This window comes from Labeo rohita, chromosome 5 (assembly GCF_022985175.1).
Source record: "Labeo rohita strain BAU-BD-2019 chromosome 5, IGBB_LRoh.1.0, whole genome shotgun sequence".
Lineage (NCBI taxonomy): Eukaryota > Metazoa > Chordata > Actinopteri > Cypriniformes > Cyprinidae > Labeo > Labeo rohita.
Genome location: NC_066873.1, coordinates 28,467,810 through 28,482,265, shown reverse-complemented (window position 1 = coordinate 28,482,265; position 14,456 = coordinate 28,467,810). Strand labels below are relative to the sequence as shown.

At 39.9% G+C, this 14,456-nt stretch overlaps 1 protein-coding gene across 2 annotated transcripts; it reads right to left on the bottom strand.

Moving 5' to 3' along the window:
- Positions 1-320: 320 nt before the first annotated feature.
- On the bottom strand, positions 321-13,206 carry adamts8a (ADAM metallopeptidase with thrombospondin type 1 motif, 8a). Of its 2 annotated transcripts, XM_051110825.1 has the most exons (10): positions 13,167-13,206; positions 12,224-12,906; positions 10,268-10,507; positions 9,158-9,290; positions 8,480-8,647; positions 5,946-6,244; positions 4,714-4,900; positions 4,367-4,539; positions 3,689-3,864; positions 321-2,771 (listed from the first exon to the last, which is right to left on the bottom strand). In XM_051110825.1, exons 2-10 carry the CDS (start codon positions 12,896-12,898, stop codon positions 2,036-2,038), a joined length of 2,787 nt encoding a protein of 928 aa, XP_050966782.1. In that variant the 5' UTR covers positions 12,899-12,906; positions 13,167-13,206; the 3' UTR covers positions 321-2,035. The 2 variants fall into 2 exon arrangements, with proteins under 2 accessions (XP_050966782.1, XP_050966781.1); XM_051110824.1 differs by having other exon boundaries at positions 12,224-13,206.
- Between the last annotated feature and the right edge of the window lie 1,250 nt (positions 13,207-14,456).

Genomic DNA, 14,456 nt, shown 5'->3' with positions numbered 1-14,456 from the left:
GAAAGAAAAATGTTTGATTGAAAGTATGAAACTTACCTTACAAAATCTACCTGAATATGTGCCCACAAGTCTCTAACACAGACTCCTTATTTAACTACATTTGCATCTTCTCTGTGTTTTGATTAGCGCCCTGAGGTTTTATCTTAGTTCCCAGCTTTTTGTTAGTCTGGACATACACCTTTTCATGAATATGGTTTGTATGCACAGCTTTTCATTGCTAAAATTGTATGATTCATTTGTGTAATTAAGTTAACAATGTATTGTTTAACAACATGGAGGCCTTACAAATGAGTCAAGAACAATTTTATTGTAGACACATATTTAATTGATTTAAATTCATACATCAATCATGTATAAGACAGACAGCAGCATCAAGAAAAAAAAAAAAACATTAGGTGTTGAAGGTAGAAAAAAATAAATAGCTTGTAAAAGGAAGCTATAACAATAGCATTGTGCAGACCTTCACTGAAGGGATAGAATGCTTTAGTTTCAAATATGCACCATTTCAAAACTTGCATACTTTTGACTCAAATGGAATGCAAATCTTTTCTCTCATATTTTCAATTTTTACAGGTTCAGGCTTAGTAAATTTGCAAGTATCAAATTAAATTTAATTTTGGCATATGTGAAACGGCTCTTGGAACAAATATCAGTGCTCTTCTGGCTAAAGGGAAAATTTCAGAAATATCAGCCATGTCTGCTCAGAACTGATGTTTTTAAACAAACTGTTTACCTATAGCTGTTTTATTAAATACAATTATATTTATTAACAACATTCAGATTATTTTTTCTTTCTACTTCTATAATGGTGGGTGATACATTTTTTAAATGCATTTATACAGTGTCAACTAAAGCTTGGAAGAGTCAGGACAAATTAACAGAATACAGATTGCAAGGATGCATGCAATCTCAATGTGTCTTTCACAGGAAATGCATTTTCTTTTTTTTGTTTCTTAGCAATCAATGCAATTATCTTGAGGGCACATGTGTGTCCAATAACATACAGTAATTATCCACTTCTAAATGAACATTTAGCAATAAATTATTTTCTCCTGTAAACTCACATGTGCCAGTATCGGTTATATTAAATGATCCCTTTTAAGCAATGGGCACCAGTGGATGCCAATAAAAAAGTACTTAATTTAAGGCACACTTTGCAGCCTTTACACTGTTGCTCTCAGACTTGTATAGCTTGTTGCCTATTGGCTGTATATATGTACAGAAAGACCAACAGTGTGTGAGAGAAGGCAATTCCACTTTGATTCTTCATTACAAGCTAAAATCATTCATCCAATTCAACAGTCATAACCAGGCAAGATTTTAAAAGTAAAATTAGCATATTTGTATCTCTTCCAATAGCTCTTATCTGTGTATGTTGTTCACATACAGCTATTCTGTGACCAGTAAAGGACCGTATTTCCAAATACTGTTTCCTCCAGTGTTGTAATATGAAAACTCTGAAAGCCTTTAAGGGTGATACCAGTAATAAAAGTAGTAGATATTAATACGAAACAGACTCAATGCTACAAAACTTAAGCTGGCAGTTAAAATAAATGTGTAAAATTAATTAATCTAGCATGTATAAAGATACTAAAATGCAGTCCGTTGTGGACAATTCTAGAAATTAACTTGAATAATTTATGTGACCACCTTTAGGTGCCTTAATTTGGACTCAGATGTGGAGTAAACTGCACTGCATTTTGGAGGTATCTGACGGACGTTTGAACAGAATTTCAGCAGGTTCGTGCAAATGTTTTCCAACGGACTCCTCTCTAAACGACTGTGAACATTATGAAGCTTGTATTGACTGAGGTAGATCTCCGTGGGAGGTTACCTTTGTGGTTAAAAGACAAAGAATTAGATTAAACCATGATATAGATATAATTTATATCAAATGTCCTGGTTATGCTTAATAAGTGATCTCCCATCTAATGCTCTATGCCCAAGAGCTTCTTTGCTTGTTTCTGAAGCTTTTTCTCAGTCACTACAGATCCCACCACCTCCTCATTCTCTACTACTGCACACAGTGTCAGCTTTAGCAGTCCTGGTAAAAACATTCCCCTACAACTACCTCTGGCCTCTTGTCTGGGTTGCACTTCTCATGCCCTAGAACCTTGCCTGCGTAGTCCATGCAGACTACGGTGCGGTGGCACTGTCCCACTCCGCAAGTCCGTGAGCATGCTGACCACGGCCCCATTTGCCACATGGGACAGGGCAGATCCCCACAGGGCCGGATATCTGCCGGTCGCAGATCGGCATCACAGAGGTAAGATGAGGATCCCTCCCCATCTCTACACTCCACGCTTCTCCTGGACCATCCAGCGCCGCAGCTCTTGGAGCACTCAGACCACTCACCCAGAACCCAGTCAGCTCCCCCAAAAGGCAAGATGATATGTGGCGAAATCCTGCTCTCTGTGCCAGGCTTGTTAAAAGGCACATCCTTTGGCAAAAAGAAAGTATACTTGATTCTAGGGGGTGAGATATCACCAGCGGTAGACAGCAGCTGGATGGTGATGGACTCCTGAAGTGTGTGAAAGCTGAGGAGTCGCTCCAAGGTGGTGGAGGAGCCACTGTAGCGAAGCATGGCGCCAGGCACTGGGATATCCTGCTCTGCCATAGACACTGAGAAATTTCCATTCAGGATGTAGGTTCCGTCATCCGCCTTGACCGCCAAGTAGTTACCATCGTGTGCGATGGCTCTATGGCTGCGTTGCTTTACGTCAATATTAGTCGCCCCAGCAGGGATGGTAACAATATCAATGTAGCCGATACTGTGGAGATATTATAAGCAAACAATAACAATATTGGTTATCAGTCAACATTAAAGGGATAGCTCACCCAAAAATGAAAATTCTGTCATTAATTACTTATCCTCATGTCAATCCAAACCCGTAAGACCTTTGTTTGATCTTCGGAATACAACCTAAGACATTTTTGATTAATCTAAGAGCTCTCTGACCCTGCATAGACAGCAATGCAACTGAAACATTCAAGGCCCAGAAGGGTAGTAAGAACATCAATAAAACAGTCCATTTGACATCAGTGGTTCAACCGTAATGCTATGAAGCTGTGAGAATACTTTTTGTGCACAAAGAATACAAAAGTAACGACGTTATTCAACAAATTCCTCTTTTCTGCGTTAGTCTCTGCCACATGTTCACGAAAGTATTACAACACACATTAAACCACAGATGTCAAATGGACTATTTTATCGATGTCCTTACTATCTGCTGGACGCAAGCTGCGTAGGCCGTTCTGTGTCAGCCGCACCACACAGATATGTTTTCTTAGTATATTTATGCTTTGATTTAAATGAAAACAGCGTATCCGGTGTACGCAATTTGCGTCCAGTGGATGCTCTCCAAAATGACGTGGAGGAGACAAATTGTTGAATAAAATCGTTTTTTTTTTCCTTTTGCATACAAAAAGTATTCTCGTCACTTCATAAAAGTCAGCTTGAACCACTGATGGCAGATATAGGACTATTTTGACTACTTTTCCGGGTCTTGACAGTGGTATTTTCCTGACAGTCAATGGGACACTCACAAGCCTCCCGGTTTCATTCAAAATATTTTTATCACTGTTATGCATAAGTTCTGTTATATCAGCAGATCACACCTTTCACAGTTTTTATGTGCCATCATTTTAAATGGTATCAGTAATGCTTATATATACAGTCTTTACTTACGTAGCTTTGTTTAGTGAGCCGCTTATTTTCCTGCAGGTTGTACCATCACCTCCGCAGATACCGCATTTATCCAGCTTTTCATTGGAGCCTATCACCTGGTCACAACCGGCTTTGATGCACTGGCCCTGAACACAGATAGATGTGGTGTCTGGCCCGCAGGTGGTGCCATCCACAACCTGCACAGCACATATGAAACATCAGCATTAGAACAGACAGAACGCCTAAACAAATATTTAAAGGAATAATGTGCACTTTTATTGCAGTGGCAGCCTAAGTGCTCCAGTGTATTCTGTTCTAACATAATGGTTATTCCACATAAAGCGGAATAGCAAAAACTCTGGGCTGATGACGCAAAACCAACTACATTTCAGCTGTATCTGAAATATCAGTTACAGAGGTGCACTCAAGAGCTTAAGCAAGTAGCTGGACTGTAGGGTTAGGGTGCTCAGGTTTCACATTTTACAACAGGGAAAATATTTCATGCATGAGAGTTTAGTGGGAGTGTAAAGATATCAATGGGCCTGTGGCAAGAGGGAAGTCTAAGAAAGAGATCATCTGACATCTTAGTAAAGCTTTAGAGCAGGCAGATACACAGAAGAGACTACAATTTCTTTCACATATTGTCATTATTGCTGATCAGATTAAATGAAAAGGAAAACGGTTTCAACGGATGTGCACCTTGGCTTCAAAAACTTTGAATTCATTGCTCCCTTTGGCTCGGCAGACGAGTTTGCAGCGGTCTCGTGGAGAGACGCCGGAATATTTGGGGATCCACTGCTTCATGTTTCCATGAATGTCCAAGTAACGGTCACTGTTATACTTTTCACACTGCTCCTCTCTGAAGCTTTTTCCTGTGGATTAAAAAAAATGGTCACTGGTGCACCACTAAAAATAATGTGATTATAACCAGTGCATGGTCTTTTGACCTCTTGACCTCATTTACTCCCCTCACTCATTCTCTAGCTCTCAATAATGTGACCTGTGCTACCCAATGTGTTTATGGAGGTTTATTTATAAAATGTTACCATGGTCCTCTGGGCATGTCTGAGTATTGCAGGACTGGTATTTGACCCTCTGTCCCACACAGTACGATCCCCCATTCTGTGGCACTGGAGCAGTGCACTCACGATGAGAAAACTCCACACCCCCACCACATGTCCGTGAGCACGGCCCCCAAGGGCCCCACTCTCCCCATCCACCATTGACTGGCACCTGGAACACAAATAGAGGCTGTTAGATATACATTTCACTGTAATGTGTAGGACCTAATATAAAAATACAGCAATATTACTCAACGCTATTACGGTTTAAAATAACTGTTATCTATTTCAATATACTTGAAAATGTAATTCATTCCTGTGCTGGTAAAGCAGAATTTATTAGCAGCCATTACTCCAGTCTTCAGTGTCACATGTCACAACAGCTACTATTTTTGTGGAAACTGTGATACTGTGATTCTTGATTTCAAAAGAACAGCATTTATTTGAAATAGCAATCTTTTGTAACATTATAAATGTCTTTACTGTCACTTTCCCTTGCAAAGTGCTCCTAAACATCACTTCCAGTAAGCGTAGTGCTGACGGAATGTGAGCATACCACACTGCATTTCTGTCAGGGTTTTTTATGAGTTGGCTGAGGGATGCCTTCTAACAGCCAGGCCGTCTGGGATCACAAGCTGGGGGTTTTTAATACACTACACCAAATATAATCACACTTTTTTAAGAGGCTTTGCTGAATACATTGCAACTACATCTTAAATGGAAAGCTCAAAAATAATTGAGCTTTTTAAATTTCCCTCTATATAAACTTTCTTTCACTCTCTGGCATTGAGAAGCTAAATTTAAAGTAGATTGATTATTTTAAGCTGCTCAAAGATGGGGGCCTGGTTGGGATCCAAGAGGAGGAATGAGCTTTATTTCTGAAGGTTTGACTCTAAGCACTCTGAGGCTTTTCAAACATGTAAACACTATGGTGAAAAGAATGTGTCATCTTTAAAGTCGAAGGAAGGGAAATACGTAACGTTTTGAATAATCTGAAAGAGATCACTGAGGCAGGATGTGCACATGTTTACAATTTTTAAAAGGAGGAGCAGGATGACCCAGAGGCAACACACAAGGCGTCACCTGCAATGTCAGATGTTTGTTAATAGCGGGGCCTGTAAATCTGTACACGGGTGTTTTAGATGAATACGTGCTGACAGGTAAAGTGTGATAAACCTGGATGACGCACATACACGCATCCTCCTGGCCACACATACCTTCTCTTCTCCCGCCTCCTCGAGCGCGCTCGACACGCACAAGCCCTCACGACATCTCCTGTCCTCCCCGCACGGAGTGCCGTCGGCCCAGGGGAGACTTCCGTTCCGGGTCGTGCACTGTATCTTTCCTTCCTCTCGACACCACAGCTGTGCACATGCCTGATCTTCAGGAGCATTGGGACAGTAGGTATATTCATCCCCGAACGCCTGCTGGCACTGGCGGTCCAGACCAAACGTATGCCCGGGGAGCTCGGTGGGTAAAGGGATGCTCTTCTCAGGTGGATCAAGCAAACAGTCACCTGAGGAAATTACAAACAGGTTCTTATTTAGCTGTGTTTGTAGAGATTGGTTCAAAGTCATTTTGAAGATTGAAGAGTGGTAGAACATGGTGCTGGCAATACAAAGGTTAGATTTGATTCCCCTGAAAAAATGTCAAAATAAGTTGCTATGGATACATGGATATAAACGTAGATTAAATCCAGCTCCTGGAATGATGCTTATAAGGTGTTTCGCAGTGTTTTCTTTAAGCCTGTTGCTATTGACCGAGTGTTTACTTCAGCTAAACAATCTCTTACAAAGTCTAAAACAGGTGTGCACGTTAGCTAGAGGGGACTATTTTCATTGCAGAGAGATCTCACTGTACCTCCTCTCATCCCAATGTGCGTAAGACATAATAGTCTCCCATCTGGAGATTTCCATTATGTAACCTATTATTGTGTAGCCGCAGTTAGCTCACTCTAGAGCAAAAAAAAAATGAGTCAGTAACAAAAGCAAGTATAATTTTACTGTAAGGACTCTATTTTGAGTTCTTCCCAAACACAGGATAAAGACGTGGAGACAGTATAACACCTTGAAACAATTACGCAGACTTCTAGACTCCCTTTGTGTTTTACAGAGATTGATTCTGCGAAATCTATTTAGGCTTAAAGTATTAAAGACACCTTAATGTCTTAAGTATTCAGAATTTGAAAAGGTTTCACTACAGCTTTACACACCTAAATGAATGTTATGATTATGCTTAGTAATGAAAGACTTTTGCTGAAACGGATACCAGCATAGCAACACTGGAAAATAACAGCCTTCAAGTCGTATCAGTTCATAGTCTACCTGTGGCAACAGTGCGACCGGTAAAGACGGCATGTGCTTGGCTACACATACTGTCTCTGTGAGGGAAAACAGTTGTTAAAGCTGGAATGTGTGAGTCACTGAAGATGAGTCAGTGGAAGAGCGGGAACGAGAGTGTGTAGACTGAGATATCGACAGAGATAAATCAACAGCTGGAGAAAATATGTCGACCATATTTCCTGAGCTGTCACTTTTTCTTATCTGAGTTCATCTTTATTGTGAATTGTTCTATTTTATTTGAATCATAGTTAATATTAGGCAACCCTAATTGACAGTCTTGACGGATTCACCTTGGTAGCGGAGTAGGCTCTTTTCACTTAACTGAGTAAGAGAGGAAACAGAGAGGAAAGAAAACTCTATATATACATAAATACACTATGGTTCAAAAGAAATATAGAATTAAGGCATGTAATTAATATGTATTATTAAATTACATTTAATACATTAAAGAAATTAATTGTTTTATTCTGCAAGGATGCGTTAAAGTAGTCGAATGTGACAGTACAGACATTTATAATGTTACAAAAGATTTCTGTTTCAAATAAATGTTGTTCTTTTTTACTATATTCATCAATGAATCCTGTAAAAATATATCATGATTTCCAATTAAAACTGATTATCAATGATCTAACAGATCATGTGACGCTGAAGACTAACGTAATGGCAACTGAAAATTCAGCTTTGCCATCACAAGAACAAATTGCATTTTAAAATACATTTATTTTAAACTGTTTCACAATATTACTGTTTTTACTGTATTTTTGATCAAATAAATGCAGCCTTGGTGAGCATATGAGATAATAAAAATCAGGGGTCTTACTGATCCCAAACTTCTGAACATAGTGTACATAACGTACATGGGTATATGAAGTGAGTGAGAGTGAGCTTACTTTGCAAAGACTGTTAGTTTTGACACTCTCAGCAAAATTACTGAGTGTGGTCCCACCAGCCCATTATTAGTGGTTAGGGGGTAGGTTAAGACAGAAGTGGCATTCAAACAAGAAACGTGCAAAACATTGAAAGAAAGTAAATTCATAAAACACAGGCATCTACATTATAGAGATTTTTCACCGCACATTAAGATCAAAATTATACAGTAGATTCTCTATGACATGTTTCCATTAACTTTTAAATGACAGATTTACAATTCAAGCCAAATGTCTCAAAAAACGTAACTGAATGTTATTAAGTTTTTTCTTGGGGTCTCTAAGAAATATGCACCGTTAAGGCCAAAACCAAACAAAAACTAAAAACCCAATGTTGACTGAGAGAAAACCAGTTGTTAATAAAAAATACACTTAGCAAAACAAATGGTAGTTCATTTCAGGGAGTTCTTTTTCACTGACATATAACTTTTGAAGAAAGAAAATTATTAAAACAGCATCCTGACAGATAGAGAAGGATCATACCGTGGCCATTGTCGAAGAAATCTGTGATGTAGAGCGCACTACATGGCGACCAGGGAAGAGTTTTGTTGAGGTGGACGAAGTAAGGAGCCATCATATGATGTCCATTGAGATCCCCGAACAACTTTTCACAGTTTTTCGAATCATCATGTGGCATGCTGAGTACATGGCCTGAAAAAGGGAGGGGAAAACAAAAGTACTATACCTGTAGAGTGTAATAACTTTTCCACATTGCTGTGCTCCTCCATATGACTAAGCTCTATATATCTTTCATTGATGTTTATCACTGCTGCTTTTTGCCTTTCCAGAGGGTGTCACTTACAATCAAATATCATATGATTATTTAAAACTATATGAAACACAAGAACTTTTTCTAAATTTTTAATACACTGACTTCTAAAGCCACTCTACAGTTCAGTTATTTACTGTTATTTACTGGTCTCGTCAAAAATGGACATGTGATTCATCATTTTAGAGTCAAATAATGACATAAAAATAAAATTTGTAATCGATCAATGGCCCTAATAGTAACACCAAGTTCTTGGTGTATTTTAGGGGCTGAAAACAGCTGGGTTACATTAATTAATGACTCAGTCTGGAACACATGCCCTTGTCCAGACAGTCAGTAAGGCTGAGACGTCTAACTACAGACATCAAGTCTGGTCATGTGTGTGAACATACCAAGTTCATGTGACACAGTGAACGCTGCCTGAAGGCCGTTGTCCTCTATAACCGAGCAGCTTCTTTTGGGGTCACACATAGTGCCAATATCAGCTACACCCAGAGTGTCACAATCCTTATATCCACAAATATCCTGAGGTCAAAGAGAGAGAGAGAGAGAGAGAGAGAGAGAGAGAAGTGGGCATATGAGAGATGTGAGACAAAAAAAGAGAAGCGAGAGGAGAGGAGAGGGGGACACATCTGAGACACTGATATCCAGACATCGCTCCATTAGTTCCAGACAGCCCTTTTTTCCCCAAGCAGACTCTTGCCAGCAAAACATATTTGTCAGTGTTTCCATCGTAAAATGAAGCAAATACATGGCAGACTGTGTGCTAGAAAAAAAACAAGAGGGGGAAAATTAACTGTGAGATAGCTGGACCACACAGCACATGTAGACCGAAGGGCCTGTCCAGCATTTCCCTGTCCAGACAGGGATAACCTTGACTGGGGAAGACGTCCCAGTGGAAGCCATGCGAGAAGACCAGAGACACCCAGACCTCCTCCGCTAAATAAAAACCACCTGTTTCTCCATCTAGCCACAGCAGGACCGAGACCTCTGTTCGTTCTGTTGTGTTGCTCTCAGCTGGACGGCCAGCCAAATTTTCGTTTCTCCTACATCTATTTTATCCGGCGCTAGCCCTCTGGTTTTTGGCGGAGCTACAATCTCATGTTCGCTGTCTCTGATTGGACAAGAGCTTCCCTGCTGAGCATTGTGCTCGTGACCCTGTCACTGACTCAATGAAATATGTCTTGTTTTGGAAAAGTGGTAGCCAAGTGAGTTAATCAAAAGCTGAAGGTAATTACATCTGTAAAGTGTGTGTGGACTGGAAATATTGGGGAGAAATAGTTGCCATCTTTCCTGATGGAAAAATGAATTAAATGACCTACATATTTTTAATATTAAAAGTAAATCTTCTATTAAAAGTCTAGTTTTAAGCCCAAAACACTTGATCGCTTGAACACAGGGTTGCTTACACGGTGCATGAGATGAATTTCTTTCTACAGCATGTTGATTTTTCATTTAAACTGGAATCCTTTGTTCTAAAAAGTGTCTACTTTGTTTCTCACCTCTCTAGTGAACAAGATGGCAGTGTCATAGTGTTCAGGATGCCTCTGGCTGCCTGGGTTGAAAAGTTGTTGCCACTTGCAGAAGTTGCGCAGGGCAACACCACCGTTGCTTGAAAGCTCAGGTCCCACCTCCTCATCCTCCACAACCACCATCTTCACTACCACCAGACTAACGGCATTTTTCAGGCTAGGATGCGCATAGATCTGTGCTGCCATGGACATCACTGTCAGGAGGTAGTGCTGTAGAAAGAGAGAGAGAATAGAAATTTAGCAATCAAACAAAAACTGTCTGTGGCTGGATATACAGTACCAAAAACATGACGTTTTTTTTTTAGTTATTTAGTCCATGGTAAATATATTTATTAGCTTTATCTCAGACATCTGAAATAATACAGCTGCTGCAAATATCATAACAGTACAGTACACAGTACAGACAGCTGATAAAAGCACGTATTTTCTTCATTAAACTTGACACTACATTTTTGGGGGGAGAGAATAAAGTGGAGACCCAAATCTGAAGGCCTGTGGGACCAAAGCATTTAAACATTTGTTCTTCTTTCTATCAGTTAAATGGGCCACAAACAACTCCTGGCTGTCCTTCTTTTCCAGATGGTCTTTTCGCCCCCCCCTCTGTATTTTATTTTCTCTCACAGATTCACAGACAAGTTTCATATTTTGTTACACTCTATATAACCAAACCCACAGTCACCCTCAAACCACAAGTGTTAGTGGTTTGCCTGATTTATGTTACTTTTCATATCCAAACCATTGACTGATTATTAAGAACTAATTTGTTTTAGCCTTTATTAAAAACGTTTCTAACATACTTCAATCGACTTGTGAATACAGCTGCAGTTTTACATGGAAATAAAGACTGACTGGAATGAAAATGTGTCCCTGAATGACAGTTTTGTCCTGAAATCCTTGATAATGTGAAACAGCTCATATGACAGCTGTTTTGAGTGCAGTCATATTTAGTTAGCAGCACATCAGTTAAAGGGATAAACACATATTCCCTACTTTAAGTGTTTACTTCAGTACAGATCTACAGTAAAATGAGTTTTTTCATATGGTTCTATAAGTAATTCATATCCAGAAACATGCATTTCTGACAAACCAGTTTGCATGCATATTTCCGTTTACATCAAGCTTGGCATTTCTCCAAGCAACGTGCAGACTAACACCGAACTATAAACTGCAGGTGGAATGGAGTGACAGATTTCGTTCAAAGAGGTCCGTAACTTCAGTCTAACTCCACCCACACCTTTCCATCTCAGTGAGAGAAACCCCGTTGCAAGCGACCCTGGAGAGACAGAGAACACCTACGCTTTGACTTTCCAAAACAAACTACATGCTGCAGGCAAAAATCAAGCAAATTCGCGAGAGAAAACCATGCCTAAATTCTCAAAAAGCCAGTTTTCGCTTCAGGATCCTTCCTCCATACAACACTGCAGTATGTTGACCTAAAATGCCCTCCGAAGGCTGTTGGTAAGTTCAGTTTTACGTGTTAACGCACACTTCCTTGAGCGTCTTCGGAGATATCAGACTGAGTGTCACTTTAAAAACCTATTGAGAAGACTTGATGTGTCTCTATGAAACAAATGTTTGTTTAGGTACCTTATGTACCTTAAGCTACAGTTAAAACGTATGTAAACATTTCTACAGATATTCCAGACGTATGGCAGTCACATCTGTAAGCAACCGATTAAGGAAGATTATATTTCATATATTGCTACTCATATAAGTGGTTTCATCAGGTGGTCTGTTGAAGCCCCTCGGATGAGTGGTGAAACGTCTTCACTAAATGAATAGCCAGATCGGTCTGAATTGTACAGTGTTTCAGAATCAGCTAAAAAGTTGTTTATGCACCCAAATCTCATATTAGCAATTGCGCATGCCATTCAAAATAAAACGACTAGAAAATGTGCGACTTCTCTAAAGTCAGGCTTGACTCACCTTTATCTCGTCTCCATAGAAACGTGTCATAGAAGCGTCTGCAACCACCAGGGTTTCGATGAATCTCGCAGCTGACACGAATCTTTTTGCGCGTTTCACTTTGCCGTCTTCATCTTCGCTAGAGTTCAGGTTGCTCTTTTTCACAAAACTGTCAAATTTCTCTTCATCAAAGACCACATTTGACGCTCTGAGGTTGCTGGAAAAGGCTCGCCTTTTGACGACGTGCACCTGCGGGAAAGACTTCCCGGTGGTCTTGGCACTTGCTTTAGGCTGAATAAAGTACTCGTCGCCTTGCGCTATGAAGGTACCCTGGATGCCGTGACATAAACTGACAGCGACTACCGATTCCTTTTCAGAGTTGACCGTTCCTTTGTAGAAACAGTCTCTGAGGTCTGCACCGCCGTCTCCATACTGGGTGACATCCCTGAAAACATCTCCGCTCCTGGACGCGTCCGGAACGGCTGGGAGGTTTTTTGCATTTACGCGCTGGACGTTTAATGATGGAGACACGAATTTGCTATCCCGCGTCAGGTCAAGCAGGAAAAGTTGACCAAATGCATTGATCTTAAAGCGCTGTCTGTCTTCATTCCTCCAAAAAACACCTTTTCTGAATGCAAGGTTTACTGGCACGGTCTCCTCTTCCTCGTTTAGCTCACCCAGAGCTAACTGAGACATAAGATTTACTAAGAAAAACATATAACAAACAATTGTGGATACCATTTTAATAGTGAATAAAAAAAATATCCAAAACTGTATGTTGAAAAATAAGAAAACGGCACTGGAGGAACAGATAATTCTATTTTAAAACAAAGATACAGTTGAACATAATCCACTGAAAGTTAAAATAACAAATAATATTACAACTGGATTAATAAGAATTCAAATGACGTCTCGAGAGTTCACAGAAACAGTCTTGTAAGAAAATACTCATCATCCGGCTCACTGTATAAGCGAAGAATGTTCTTGCGCTGGTATTTATACAGTCTTGGGCTTCTCCAGCGTACGCGGTTTATTTTTGATATTCATTCTCTCTCCTCCCCCTCGTGCGCCAAAGCAAGAAAAAAAACCTGGTTTGATCCAATAGGGCTACCGGCACGGCCCCTTTTCACTACTGCGGGTCCTGCTTACAGCTATTATTATAACAGCCGGCTGGAATGCTGTAGGACACTTGAAGTATGTGTTAAGTGTCAACCAGATGCTAGAGAGCGTGTTAAACTAGTGAAAATCTTGGAAGAAACGCGATGTACCCACGCGCAAATGGTGTCTTCCTAGATAGCACCGGACTGTGAAGGTGACATCTAATTATATCCTGGCTGTTGGTTAACCACAAATCAAAACATATGAAAAAAAAAGCCTTTCCCCAAATATCCTACGCGCAAATCATGTTACACATCAAATTACACATGCACATCAAATTACAATATTTGTATGTCATTTCAAGTAATTGACGCACAACTCTGAGCTCCTCACGCTCGATTGATTTAGTTAAAGCTTGCAAACTTTAAACTAATAAAAACTTCTTAAGAACAAGACACAAAATGTAAAAATGAACAGGGCAACATGTAACAGGTCATTTAAAATACACACAGTAAGAGATTTGCAGCGATGTGTTGATTATCTTAGCGCGGTAATTCCTATGTATGTCTGCACTATTATGTATGTTTGCGTTATGTCCGTACTTTCTTTTGCACTGGAAGCTCCTGTTGCCAAGTCAAATTCCTCGTGTGTGTAAACATACTTGGTAATAAAGCTTTTTCTGACTTCTACGTGCGTAACGCAGCGCGCTGTCCAGAGACGGATTTGAGGTTGATTTAAAAAACACCGCTGAGGGGCAGCATTGTATCAATCATTTGCAGTATCAAGTTGGAAACCGGACATATTTCTGCCAGTGCAAAATTTTAACAAGAGATCATATAGGAACCTACAAAATAAAAACACCACTATAAGGATTTTTTCTTCTTTTTGTAAAGAGGTTATTTTGTTATCGGTTGTGGTTTCAATAACATTTGTATGGCTGTTGATATGTAGCAGGCTGTATTGAAATGTTTTCACCACAAGATGTCGCTCTTACACCTGTGCATAACTGAATGGGTCAATTGAGCAAGAAAATCAAATTGACAATTTTTAGATTCAGAAGCCCTTACAGAAGCACAATGAAGAAATTGCTTGTCAGTGGGACGACAACCCCAAAGATACTCCTTTGTACCTTAGCTGTAGCCCTAAAGCGTGATTA

Coding starts and splice junctions, on each gene's coding strand:
- adamts8a (XM_051110824.1), bottom strand. CDS start 12,943: ATGGTATCCACAATTGTTTGTTATATGTTTTTCTTAGTAAATCTTATG. Junction 10,508..12,223: donor TCTATGGAGACGAGATAAAG/GTGAGTCAAGCC, acceptor CTCTTTCTACAG/CACTACCTCCTGACAGTGAT. Junction 9,291..10,267: donor CCATCTTGTTCACTAGAGAG/GTGAGAAACAAA, acceptor CTTTGACCTCAG/GATATTTGTGGATATAAGGA.